Source organism: Chamaea fasciata, unplaced genomic scaffold, assembly GCF_029207755.1.
Source record: "Chamaea fasciata isolate MVZ Bird 193981 ecotype frontalis unplaced genomic scaffold, bChaFas1.0.hap1 SCAF_15, whole genome shotgun sequence".
Classification (NCBI taxonomy): Eukaryota; Metazoa; Chordata; class Aves; order Passeriformes; family Sylviidae; genus Chamaea; species Chamaea fasciata.
Window position 1 is genome coordinate 11717596 of NW_027094100.1, and position 13443 is coordinate 11731038.

General features: G+C 54.2%; 1 protein-coding gene across 4 annotated transcripts in view; it reads left to right on the forward strand.

Moving 5' to 3' along the window:
* The first annotated feature begins 1792 nt into the window (after window positions 1-1792).
* Window positions 1793-13443, forward strand: part of CYFIP2 (cytoplasmic FMR1 interacting protein 2) — a 49826-nt gene continuing 38175 nt past the window's right edge. The window contains exons 1-7 of one of the 4 annotated variants that reach the window (XM_066197418.1): window positions 1793-1896; window positions 8142-8282; window positions 10265-10354; window positions 10437-10514; window positions 11918-12019; window positions 12660-12841; window positions 13134-13230. In XM_066197418.1, the coding sequence (XP_066053515.1) occupies window positions 8166-8282; window positions 10265-10354; window positions 10437-10514; window positions 11918-12019; window positions 12660-12841; window positions 13134-13230 (666 nt within the window). In that variant the 5' untranslated portion in view covers window positions 1793-1896; window positions 8142-8165. Of the gene's footprint in view, window positions 1897-7878; window positions 8283-10264; window positions 10355-10436; window positions 10515-11917; window positions 12020-12659; window positions 12842-13133; window positions 13231-13443 lie in introns of those variants that run through there. The other 3 variants (XM_066197419.1, XM_066197421.1, XM_066197420.1) reach the window with 3 other exon arrangements.

Below are 13443 nucleotides of genomic sequence, written 5' to 3' on the forward strand. Positions count from 1 at the left end.
ACAGGGAAGCTCATTCTATCCTTCTGCCAGCTAAGACAACATGGAGCAGAACATTAAAATAGTATCATGGAATTCCCATCACGCTGAGCCTGGCTGATAATGGGACCGGATTAAACTGTGCAAAAAGAAGTCCACAGCAGTCTTTTCTGCCAGTTTTCTTGAACTAACCTTGTTTCACCCACGGCCTCAGAATGGTATTTGCTGTTAAATCTTTTGTATCTCTAACAATGCTCAAGTGAGTAACAATGCTCGCTCACTGATTTTTTTCTGACAAGTATATACTTGTAAAAAGAGGAACGATGGCTACAATGTGTTCTAGTCAAGGGTGAGATAGAGTCATAGATATCACAGAATCATAGAATAGTTTGGGTTGGAAGTGACCTTTAAAGGTCACCTAGTCCAACTCCCAAAGAAGAAATGCTATGCAGGGAAAGGTTCTATGCCCAGAGATTTATTGATGTATTTTTTCAGGCATGGTCCTGTCCTTTAAAACAAATCTAGTTCCTAAGACTGCTCTGCTGCTTTTCTAGATTGCAGACCCCAGTGCCTTCAGCCCATGGCATGCATTCAAACTGCAGCAGCAGATCTGCAGTGTAAACCTGGTGTCCGAGCTTCCCTGCAGAGCCAAGAGGCACCCAGAGGAAGCAAGCTCAGCCCCACACTTCCATGGACAACAGCAGCAGCCTCTAAGGAATTGGAGGGGTCACTCTAATCCAGGAAAGGCCAGGCAGCAATCTGATTCTGGCAGAGACTCATGCTCAGGAAAGGGGCACTGCCAGGGCCACCACAGAAACACATCCTGACCTGTATCTAGACTTTCGTCAATCCTTAGGTATCCACCAATGTCTTTCAACAAGCAAGACAGTCCCATACAGGGTTTATACCGGTCACCATGAGGCAGTGAAAGCCGTGAGCTTGGATTTCACATTATATCTGAAGGGCTGTATTAGAGCTTTAAACAGAAGCACGAGCAGAAGTACTGGAAACTTGTCCCTGGAAAAACGCCAGATGCCAAAAACGCCAAAAGGGAGACCTTTCGGATGCGGTGCTGACTCAGAAGAGGATTGGAGCTTGGAGCAAAGGCGCTGCTTTCAGGTTTTGATCCCCAACATGCTCAGTCACCCAAGGCTCTGTATGTTTTCTATACACGCACGTAATTCTGCCACCAGGGCGTTTTATTAAGATGGCAGGTGACGCCTAACAATGGTCCTCCGAGGGGCAGCGGGGCTGAACACCCGCCACCCAGCGAACCCAGCAGCAGCGAGATGGAGAATCCCAGCCTGCTCCTGCTTTCTCGGGGACCCAAACCCACTGTGCCAGCATCGAGCTTCCCAGGGGGCAGCTGCAGCCGCCTCCTGCTCTCTCCCCTGCCCGCAGGGAGCCGCCGGCGCCGCGCTGCCGCCAGCCCGGAGCCCCGCGCCGCGGGGGGAACGCGGCCCCGGCCCCGAGCGGGGGTTGAGCCCCAGCCCCGGCCCCGAGCGGGGACAGAGCCCCGGCCCCGAGCAGGGGTAGAGCCCCAGCCCCGGCCCCGAGCGGGGGTTGAGCCCCGGCCCCGAGCGGGGACAGAGCTCCGGTCCCGGCCCCGAGCGGGGACAGAGCTCCGGCCCCGAGCAGGGGTAGAGCCCCAACCCCGGCCCCGAGCGGGGACAGAGCTCCGGCCCCGGCCCCGCCGCGCATCTCCCGCGCCGCTGGGGGAGGAGCCGCCCGCGCCGCTCCAGCCCCTTCCCGCGGCGGGGCCGGGGCTCCCCCCGCCGCCGCCGCGCCGCGCGGAGGGGCCGGCGGAGAGCCGCGGAAGTGCACTTGCTGCAGCCATTTCCTGCTCTTTGTGCGGGCGGCGCGGAGCATCCCCCGCGGAGCATCCCCCGCGGCGCCGGGCACCGCACCCGCGGAGCGCAGGTGAGCGGGCGGGGGTGGGCGCGGGACTGCGCGGGGGCTGCGTGGCTCCATCCCCTCCTTCCCTCCCTCCCTCCTTCCCTCCGTGGGGCTGTGCCCGCCGCCGAGCCCCATCTCCCCGGAGCCCGGGGCAGGTGCGGGCTCGGCGGGCCGGGATGTGAGGGATGTGAGGGATGTAGGGGCCGGGATGTGCGGGATGTAGGGGCCGGGATGTGCGGGTTGTAGGGGCCGGGATGTGCGGGCCGGGATGTGCGGGATGTATGGGATGTATCCCACAATGCCCCGAGCTACCTGCGGCGCTCAGCCTGCCCGCAGCCGCCGCACAGCGCCGGGGAAAAAATAGCGCAAATCCTCCTTGTCCTTCCTTCCCCCGCCCCGCATCCCCAGCACGGGGAAAGGCGCCGAGCCGCGGGCCCGCGGGCGCTGCAGGCCCCGCCGCGGCAGCGCAAGCCGAGCCGGGGTGGCGGCGGCGCCGGAGAACGGGGCGCGCAGAGGATGCTGATGGTGGAGGGGCCGGCTCCCGGAGCACCCGTGGCGTGGCAATATGGTGTTCCAGGGGGATGAGGGTGTTCCAGGGGGATGAGGGGGATGGAAGCAGCGCCGGAGTCAGAGGCAGCGCTGGGGATGAAGGGCTGGAGCGGCGGCCGCAGGTTGGGGCTGTGGCGTGGGTCGCAGCCGGAGGAACCTGTCCCGCCCCGAGGAGCCGGTGCCCGTGCGGGGGGCCGGGCAGAGCTCCTTTGTGCTCAACTTTGCCCCCGATGCTGCTGGAAATGCCGCTGGAAATGCCGCGTGCCAGCCGCATCCCACCGGGCGAGGGGGAGGGAGCCAGGGGATGGATTCCGCAGGAAATTTTCCGTGGGCTGGAAGGACCGGGAAAGAACGAGGAGGAGAAGGAGAAGAAGAAGCAGCACACAGTGAACGCTCCCTGCGTGGCCGGGGCTGTTTTGGAGAAGGGGGCAGGGTGCAGGGTTTGTGTTGCTGTCAGGGGACGCTGCCGGCAGCAGAGCGTGGCCCCCTTTGCCATCTGCCGCTTCCTACGGGGGGTTCCTGCCTGGGGGCTTTGGATCACAAAGGTCTCAAAGAATTAGGCTGAGTCGCTGAAGCCTCTGCACCCTCCTGCCCTGAGATTCCGAAAGAAAAATCGCTCTCGTGTTTAGAGTGATGACGGTAGGCTGGGGTTAGTCACAGAGGTGGGTGACCAGCCCAGTGTTCTGGTGTCACTGCCGTGTAATTCTGTGCTAATTCCCTGCAGAGGAAAATTCTTTTTTTTTCCCTTTTCTCTGTGCAGTTGATCCTTATTAATGAAGCCTAAGAAATAGGGGAAAATCTTCCATTTTCTGACCAAGGTCTCTGGAGTAAAGCAGAATATGCTGAATTCATTTTTGCGGAATTCAGTTTTGTTAACAGTTATCATCTTTGCATGAGAAATGGGAAGGTTTGTTTTGGAAGATCAATAATTGGTCAACTATTAACAATGCTGGCCTGTGTGATTTGGTTTCCCAATAAGTGCTTTAACTGTCAGCAGTGGGTTGCTTATAAACTTGCTCTAAATTTCTCAACTCTATCAGAAATGTAGTTTCATATACCTATCTCCTTCCTTGAGACCCGCTTTCTTTGGCACCAGAAAAAAAATACTATTTAGTTATTCTAAAAGAAATAAATTCCAGAATAATTGTGTTGCTGAGAGACAAGGATGGTGCAAATGCTTGGAACTCAGCCCTAATGGGATGGCAGAAAACGTAGAATGGAAATAGAGAAAAGCAGCTTCAGGAGTCATGCAGTTTGGCTTCCTTTTTTTAATGGGAAGGGTAATTTCATGGTTATTAACATCTGTGTCTGTGTGGAGCAGAGGCCCAGCTCTGCCAGCCTCACTCACTCTGCAAAGAACCTCCTGACTGTGGTCGTGGTTGCAATTACAAGTCCTGTGCATTTTAGGCAGGAGCCAAACTAAAGTTTTACTCTGTGAAGTTATTTTTTACTAAATGTATGTTGGTGGCCAGGATCCTTAATCCTCCTGTTGCTGTCAGGCAGTGGGTACCAGAAACTTGGCTTTTGTGCAGCTAACACTTCGTTCTGCTGGGTATTTGTTGGGCCAGGATAGTGCCTGCCCACTGGTTTGGTGTTATTTTTGGAGAAGGAGAGAGAAGCATTTTCACAGGGGTAAAACCAAATTCAGTGACTTTCCCAGGTTACCCAGGGGCTGGGAATCAGAGCTGGAGGAGAATCTCAGATCCTCTGAGGGTGACCGGGTTTGTCCTCTTCCCCATTGCCACCTCCGCAGCAGAAGTTTTGCTGCTCACCTCACCCCAGGCTCACGCGGCTTGGACTCTGGGCAATTCCCATTTTTTTCTTGCCTCCTTTCCTGCTCTTGGTACCTACTACAACAGCAGTGTGAGTGTCTGCCGTAGGAGCAGGCAAGCTGAAAATCCTGAACAGCCCATGCCACTTCCCCAGAGCTGTGAGCTGTGCAGCCTGGGAGCTGAGCACACGTGCGTGCAGCATGTTCATTATGGCCCTACTTTTGAAAGTCTTTATTTCCCCAAGCTGCTCGAACAGAGAGGATGATACTGCACCAGTACTTCTGGGCAAGAATTTTGGTGGGGAAGGCAGGACATGCCCGGCCAGTTCAGACATCTGGGATGTCCATCCTCACTCCTCAGAGCCTTGCTGTGCTGTCTGTGAAATCTGGTCCCCAGGCTGCTGCCACAGCACTCCCAGTGTCAGGAGCTCTTCCTTTCCATCTGGGGTGGTGGGTGCCCTGGGTGTGGGTCCTGCCTGGCTCCCTGCAGTGTCTGAACCCCAGATCTGTGTGATCGTGTGGCTTTCGAGGGTGTGTGAGATGGCCAGAGGGTTTGCAGCTGAGGTGTGGGAAGTTTCTGCAGCAAATGTGGCCAACACGATGCTCACGAGCAGAAGGGAGAAGCAGCCCAGTGCAGCATCCCTGCCTCGGGTTTCACTGGGGTGGGGTTGGTTTCTGCCAGTTTCACCTTCAGTTTTGCAAAACATGTAGTAGGACCGGAGGAACTTTGGTTTCTCTGACCAGGGGCGGGATATGGAGGTGACTCCTGGCAGCCTGTGAGTCCGGAGAGGCAGGATGTGCCTTGGGTGTGCAAGGGAAAGCCTCACCCCAGAGAAAAGCCCCGTTCCTGGGCACGCTGCGGTGCTGCGCCTGCTTGGGTGGAGCCCAGCCCCATGGCCGCGTCTGCCCGAGCACTGTCACCAGGCCACCACCACGGGCTGAGCCTCCTCTTCCCAGCACAGCCACCCCACCCCAAAGCCCAGCTGGGGCATGGCAGTTAAGGCTTTTTGATGAGTGTCCCCAGAATCCCTGAATTCCCTGGGGAATCTGGCTTGGCCACTGCCAGATTATCCCACAGCTGCCCCCTTGTCTCTGCACAGAGGGGCTGGGGCTGGATTTACAGGACAGCCCCAGCATGTCCCTGTTTGAACCTTTTTGCAGGGTGGTGAGGGAGGGCAGTACAGGTCTGGGGGAGTGGGGCTTCGCCAGCCATCCTCTCTGGGTGATGTGGGGTGATGATGCAGGTCTGCTGGCCCTGGCCCAGTGTCCCCTCTGTCACACACTCTCTCTGTGAGGCTGCTGTCTGTGGCAATGTGCTACAGACGCGAGGCCCGGGGAAGCCCTGGCTGACCACGCTGTTCCCTGTAGCTGCTCTTGGGTTCCTGGTTGGTCTTAAGAAAGGGTGGGGTGGAAACTGGAAGCCCCCATAAAAACTCATGTGTTAAACCCTCAAAGTCTGTAGTTTTTCCAGCTGCACGTGGATCCTTACACTGCTCAGCCACGGCAAAGCCTGGGGTGAGCTGGTGGCTGATTGCACCTCTCACTTGCAATTCTTTTGATGCATTCTTTTCTGTTTTTGTATTTCTGCACCCTTCCTCTCCGCCTGTTGGAGTGCAAGATTTTTAGGGTAGAGACTGGCTTCACCTCCCAGGTGTGTGCACTGCCTGGCACAGCAGGGCCCTGATGCTGGATTTGGGATTCTTTCTCCTGGGGTGGCCCGAACAGCAGCAATAATTTTGTCCCTTGAGTTGCTGAGCTCTTTTGGGTGTCACAGGGTTGTTGTGGGAGCGCCTTTGGTTACAGCAAATGGACAACACCTTGCACAAATGGCCTTAGAATTGGACTTAGAGAAACATGGGGAATGAGCCCAAATAAACAGCCGCAGCCCTCAAAGCTATGAAATGGGAAGTTTTGCCTTCTCGAGCCTGAAGGATGTAATGAAGCATGAGTGAGTAGCCAGGAGTGTTGTTCTGGGATCCCAGGGGCGAGTCCTGAGGTGCCGGAGGATGGTGGAGGAGCGTGGTGGGCAGTTCTGTGTCCATCTGTGGGCCTGGGCCAGCTGAGCCTCCCCTGCAGCGCAGCCCAGGGCAGCGGGCAGGGAGGGAGGGAGGGAGGAAGCTGCAGAAATGTAATGTCTGGGTTTGACAGTTGCTGCAATTTGTAACAGGAAACCATTTTACCAGACAGAGGTGAAGAAGGAAACAGAAATTTGAGTGTGGAGGGGGAAAACTGCTTGAGCTTTTGAGGTTTTTCCAGGCACTCATTTAGCGATGTTTTAGCTGCGGGTACAACCAAACCTGTCCCTCAGCTGCCCGGTGCCTTGGGGAGGCATTTGTGGAGCAGGAATGAGTTTTGCCAGGCTCATACATATTCCTGCAGCCCACAGTGATGAGGCACAGCTACAGACCCCTTTTGACCCAGTGTGAAGCCACCCCAGGAGTGCACACCGTGCCTCCCCCTTAGCTGTGGCCCTTGCTGGGGGTGTGTGTGTGTCTCCATGGATGTCCCAAAGCCATTATCCTTTGTGCTCCCAGTGCTGGAAATAAAAAGCAAACTTACTTTCTTGGAAGCAGTGGGAGATGCGGTTGTGACCAAAGGAGCTGCTGTGGCTGTACTCGAGGGATGTTCTGCTGTTATATTTGGTGCTTGTGCAGACACTGCCAGAGCCTTGTGTCCTGCCTGCTACCCTGTCTGGCAAAAAAAAAAAAAAAAAAGTTGCAAAAGCTTAGAGAAAAGCCAAAGAGATGATTAAAGGATTTGAAAACGTGCTCTGTAATGAGGCAGGGAAAGAGCTTAGCTGGCTTGCGGAGTGTTTTATTGAAATGTGTGAGTATCTCGATGGGAACTTTGATTTAGGGAGCTCTACTGTCCTGCAGATCACAGCAAGGAAACTCAAAGGCTCACATTTCAAACTAGCCAGGCTCTGAGTGAGGCAAGAAGCACTGGGGGGGGGGGGGTGATTTGCTAATTGAATGAGTTGTCAATTTTTAAAGAATTCTCTCTCTGCAAACGTCTAAGTGCAGCAGGGTGTTTTTCTGGGAGACCCAGGCTCTAGGTCAGCAGCAGCTATTGCCCAGGATTAGGCATTAACTGGGGAAGCCCTGTGGCTGTGATTACACAAGGGCTCAGCCTGGGTGACAGCACTGTCCCCCTGTGTCTGAGCACTCACAGCCAAGGTGAGAGGCAGGGGAGACGGGGACACACGGGTTTGTTCTCTGGTTCCCACTGGGCGCCTGCCTGGGCTAAGCACCAGGCAACTTTCAGAAACGTTTCCCTTTGATTTTATTTTGTGTATTTCTTCTCATTTTTGCAACTGGTGCTGTTGGCAGCACCAGGGCAGGCTGGGACTGGGCAGGGGATGCCACGTCAGTGGTAAAAGTAGGGAAATTTAACAGCAACTTCTTTTTTTGCTGCTTGCAGTGCCACAGCTCTGCCTGCACAGCACTCGAGCCTTTCCAGTTCACCTCTGGGAATTAATGCAGTTGGTTGTTTACAGTTTCCAGGGCTGTTCATGTGTGTGAGAAGGAGAGCATGTGAGTGTCAGCATCCGTCATACTTCTCTAATCAAGATGCTTCAGGAGATATTCTTGATAGCAGCACTTTGCATTTCGGAGCAAACGCTTTCACCCGGGGCTGCTAAAGCTGCACTGCAGCACCCAGCTGCTCTGTCTGAGAGAGTTTTGCATAGAGTTAAGAGAGAAGTGCCTGTGTGGGTAGCTGTGTTTCTCTTATCCTGCATTCCTGCTCTGCTGTTGAATCACAGAAGGAGAGAGATGACATAGAGACGTAGGTTTAATGCACAAGAAAAGGGAAAACAGATAAATTGGGATTTTTGTCCCCTGCAGTGCCAGCCAGTGGTGGCTCTGGTTTTGTCCTTTCCCACTCAGTCTCCTGCCTGCTGGCTGGTTGTCTTGCCTGTCTACCACCCTCTCTTTTGCTTTGGATTTAGCAGGGGCACTGAACATCCGCAGCCATGACGACTCACGTCACGCTCGAGGATGCCTTGTCCAACGTGGACTTGCTGGAGGAGCTGCCCCTGCCAGACCAGCAGCCATGCATTGAACCTCCTCCCTCCTCCATCATGTACCAGGTACTTCAGCTCCCCAAGGCACGGGGCAGGGAGGGTTGTTCCACGGGGCCACACGGGGCTGTGAGAACCAGCCGAAAACATCCGGGGTTCAGCGTGTTGAAGGCAGCCTTCGGGACAGATCTAGCCACAAATCTGTTCCCAAGGACTCTAAAAGGGAGGCACCAGAGGTTGGTGAAGGGGACTTCGAAGGCCGAGCAGAAATGAGGACCAGAGTGCGTGAATGGGTAGGAAGCAGGAGATAAGATTTGTGATAACAGCAGAAAGTTCTCAGCCCTGTTTATTTGTGCACATATTTCTGTGCTTCCCCTTTCATGACCGTGCGTGCATCGAACCGAGCGGGGCAGGCTCAAAGTCCTGCCTGACTTTGGCTTGCCTGTGCCTCTAGCACAGCTGGAGCTGCTGGCATGCAAGGGAGGGCAGCTGCTAGAACCACTTCTCTGCCCTGAACAACTCAGATTCAGCTGCAGCTGCACTGACCCAGCAGAGCTTGGCAGGGGCCCAGGGCACGGCTGGGCTCCTGCTTTTGCTTCCACAGTGAGATGCCTTGGCTGCTTGGCCACCACACCCTGCCCTATAGCACACACCCAGGGTTAAATATAATAGGGGGTTCCTTTCTCCATCCTGCCACTCCTGAGTTGCTGGCTCACCCCTGGCAGTGTATAAATACACCAGCACTGTGGTTGTTGTGCCTTGCACACGGGGGTCTGGAATTACAGGGTCACTTTCAGCAGGTCAGACCCCAAGCTCATGCCAGAGCCTTGGTATCTCTGTGGGTTACCAGACCCAAAGGTCGTTCTGGACTGTTCAAATTTCAGCTCTCCCTGAAAAATCTTCATATAATTATTTGCTTATCTCTTCTTTCAATAAATTTTTAGCCTTTGCTGGCTTGTGTCTCAGGAGGAGCTCAGGGTGCAGCCTTATGGCACAGCCTCCTTTCAGGGCCATGAGTGTGTGCACGCAGCTGAGCCCAAACACCTCCTCTAAGCTGGATCTGGAGATGCTGGCCAAGCCTGTTTCCTCATCATGTCCAGTTTGTGTGTAGCCCTCTCCCCTGCTAGCCAGAAATGCACATGCAGGCTCAGCTTTTGTTGTCACACCTGCCTCCAGGACAGGTCACATGTGCTGTCCTGGAGGCACTAAGAAGAGTAGCCCTGTGGCCACAGGTCTGTGCTCCCAGCTTTCCTACTCAGGAAATCAGTTACTGAGGTGAGTGTGGTCGCTGCAGTGCTGCTGTCATCACAGGGAGCAGCTGTGGGTGCTTGGAACCTCTGTCTGCCCAGCAGCTGTTACCATCAGCCAGCCTTGGCAGAGGAAATTACCAGGCACAGAGCATGTGAATGGCACTCCACAGAGAGCCTCTGCAATTGCCTCTGCAATTTCTTGCTCCCCTGTCCCAGCCCAAAACTGTATCACAGCTTCCAGAACAAATGTTTGTCCCAACCTGTGTTTGTGCTTGCAAGAGCAACAGTAGCACTGATAATAGCACCTGGATGAGGGCTGACTTTCATATTTATGTTTCCCAGACAGCTCATTCCCTGCCCTTTCTCTGTGTTTATCCCTTGCACTTCCTGCTGACAGGATGTGGTCTTCCCTTAGCAGCCAGGGCACAAACAGAAATTAATAAGGCTGCATCTGTCTTTGAGCTACCAAGCTAAAATCCTTAGAATATTTGCTTTGGCTTTTCTCTGTGGTGTGGCTGCAGTAAAGTTGGGCTTGATTTTACAAGGGTTTGTCAGTCTTGACTGCCATATTTCCACACATATTCCCTGCCGGATGACCATGTGTGATTCCAGAGCATCTCAGGGCGTGTGTGTGTATGAAACTACTTCAGACCCAGAGGTGCAGCTCCTCTAATAGTTCACAAGCTCCTCCCATGCCCCAGCAGCCCTACTAATTCTGCTTTTTGCCAGCACATCCCATGTTAGGCTGTACCAGGTGAGCAGCTGTGTGTTTTAATCCCCATCTCTCCGTTTTGCCCACAGGCCAATTTTGACACAAACTTCGAAGACAGGAACGCCTTTGTGACAGGCATTGCCAGGTACATCGAGCAGGCCACGGTGCACTCCAGCATGGTGAGTCCCCTGGCCCTGTCCCCAAGGTGCTGCCGGGCCCCCAGTGCCTGCCCTGTGCCACCAACACCCCTCTGTCTTTCAGAATGAGATGCTGGAAGAAGGCCACGAGTATGCCGTGATGCTCTACACGTGGAGGAGCTGCTCCCGAGCCATCCCTCAGGTAGTCAAGCCCTTCCCAGAGCACCTCTCTGCTTTTGTCTTGACTGTGGGTTAGTTTGGAGTGGAGACAGGAGAGCAGAAAAAGCCAAGCAAACTAAAGCAGATGATGCTGAGACCCAGCCATGAGGAGATTCCTGGTGTCGATTGAGTACTTTATATTTGCTGCTGTGCTGCTATTGCCCCCCCGGCTACACCAGCAGAAGGCTGTGGCTAATCTAATGGCAAGGCAGCACTACAAATCATCTGGTTTAGTGTCCTCCCTGTGACATCTGTGCCTCTCTGAGCAGCTTGTGGGGTCCCTGCCCTTTCCCCCTGTGTCCCCTCAGGGCTGTGTGGGATGAAGGAGCAGTGAATGCCACCGCAGAGGGTTCAGTTACTGATTGTCCAGGTTTGATCTTGCAGTGCTTTGCCGTGAGGCACATGGGTGTGGCCAGGGGGGTCCTGTGCTCAGCCCCCCCAATCTCCCTGCTGCATCAGAGACTGTGGCTTCACAGGTGAGGGACAGAGCATCCCCATGGCCACTGATGCATGGTGGGGTTCTCAGGGCTGTCCTGGGCAAGGCCAGGAGCTGCCTTTGATGGTCTGTGTGAGTCCCTTCCAGCTCAGAGTATTCTGTGATTCTGTGGTACTGCCTAACTGCAATGTGGAACACCAGGGCAGGGACATTAGATTGCCCACTGCTCCTTTGGCATCATCCCCCATGTCAGGCTGGCTGATGTGTCCCCCCCATGCCCTGAGAATGAGCTGCTGGGTTACTGAACGTGCACCAGAGCTCAGCCCCATCACAGCCTTCTGGGAGCAACAGCTGCAAACAGAACCAGAGGAGGACAGCAGGATGCCCTGGGCAGCTGGTGTTTTCCCTGTAAGTTTGATGATGACTCCAAGTAACTGTTTTGGAAGCGAGATGGATGACAACTGAGTAAGCCCTTAAATTTAGCTTCCCAGTAGTCTGGGTAGTTGTCAGCCACAGACAAGCCCAGAATTTTTAATGGATCCTCAACAGAACCAGAATAATCTCAGCAAGGCTCTAGCAGAGCTGTAACGTGGTGCCTTGTGCGTCTTGCAACACAAATCTCAGATAACTTCATGCTACAACATTCCCATATTATACAGCAAGTCCAGACTCCATATTGCTTGAGTTCTATGCCAGACAAATGCATTAGGAGACTTTTATCCCCCAGAGTCAGGACTGTGCCTTTTTAGAATGCATGGAGAGAATTTCAGGCCTGAAATATCCCCTTTTACTTTCACCTGTTGTACTGAGAACCAGCTCCTTCTCAGGTCCCTCTCTTGTCCTTGAGTGGGGACAGGACTCCCTGTGAACCAAGGAGAGGATGGTGCCACAGTGACCCACAGCTGGCTTAGAAGCTGACGCTGACATGGATGATTTTCTTTGCAATGCAGGTGAAATGTAACGAACAGCCAAACCGAGTGGAGATCTATGAGAAAACAGTGGAAGTCCTGGAGCCAGAAGTCACCAAACTTATGAAGTTCATGTATTTTCAGGTAAGTGGTCAAGGGGAGAGGCAAAAATAATCTATTTACTTCGGTGTTAACATCCTAAGCAGGGCTGTGCTGTCCTTGCCTGCCAGGAGGTCTCTTCCACCTGAGCAGAAACCGGAGATCTGTGTGAAGGAAAATCTGTGTGTCCCTTGCTAAGCCCCAGAATCTTCTATACAGGATGGGGAAGAGCACACCTCAGCCCTTCAGGTTCATGGAGCTAAGGGTGTCACAGGCTTCTGTTTTTCGGGAATGTTGGCTGATGTGAAGAGCTGATTCTCCATTGCCATGTGGCAGTCACAGAGCTGCTGTGGGCTCCCCATCTCCACCTGCATTATAACTGATTGCAGCTGAGTTTCACAATCATTTTTAGGTTTTATATCCTGTGAGGTCTCCGCCTCCCACCTAAAAGATGCAGCCTTGATTTTGCAGAACCCCCCACACTTGGGGCAGGTGCAGTTGGAGTGTTTTCTCCCCTCAAGCACTGAGCGTGTTTATCAGCGGTGATTTGTAACAACGCTTCATTGCATGGGAACAGCAGAGAGGAACTTGGAGCCTCCAGCCCCAGCCAAAAAAAGCTTTTTTTGAGGGAGCTGGTGGTGGGTGGAGGGGTTGCCATGGTGGTGCCTGACCCTGTGCCCCGCAGCGCAAGGCCATCGAGCGGTTCTGCAGCGAGGTGAAGCGCCTGTGCCACGCTGAGAGGAGGAAGGACTTTGTGTCTGAGGCCTATCTCCTCACCCTGGGCAAGTTCATCAACATGTTCGCTGTCCTGGATGAGCTGAAGAACATGAAGTGCAGTGTCAAAAATGATCATTCTGCTTACAAAAGGTGAGAGGGGAGGAAGTGGTGGGAGTGGGGACAGGACTGTGCCTGGTCTGCAAGGGAGCTCCTGGTCTGACCAGCACTGAGGGCAGGAGGACATCAGGACTGCAGATGGGGTTTCTGTGCTGTCCCAGGCTCTCTTTGTGAATTTAGGCAAATCTCTGAGCCCTGTTGTGTTTCAATGCCCTCCTGGTGAATAGAGCTGTGGTGCACGGGGGTCTGAGGCTGCAACGTTGCTGCAGGTCGGACAGGGAAGGTGGCTGGTGACAGTCTCTGATGTTGGATTTGTCCCTTGCAGAGCTGCCCAGTTCCTGAGGAAGATGGCAGACCCCCAGTCCATCCAGGAGTCCCAGAACCTCTCCATGTTCCTGGCAAACCACAACCGCATCACTCAGGCACGTCCCTTTTCTCTGGGCCACTGAACCTTTCGTGGGAAGGGAGCAGCAGTGATCTTGCTGAGGCTGACAGCTCTTCAGACCAGGCTGTGGCAGCTGCTGTTGAGTCTTTGCCCCTGACTCTGGAGGTCTTCTGGTCAGGCTGTGTAATCTAGCAATGTCTTCTCGTGTGTCATCCTGGGTGGCTCTGAAAGTGTCTATGTCAAGACAAAG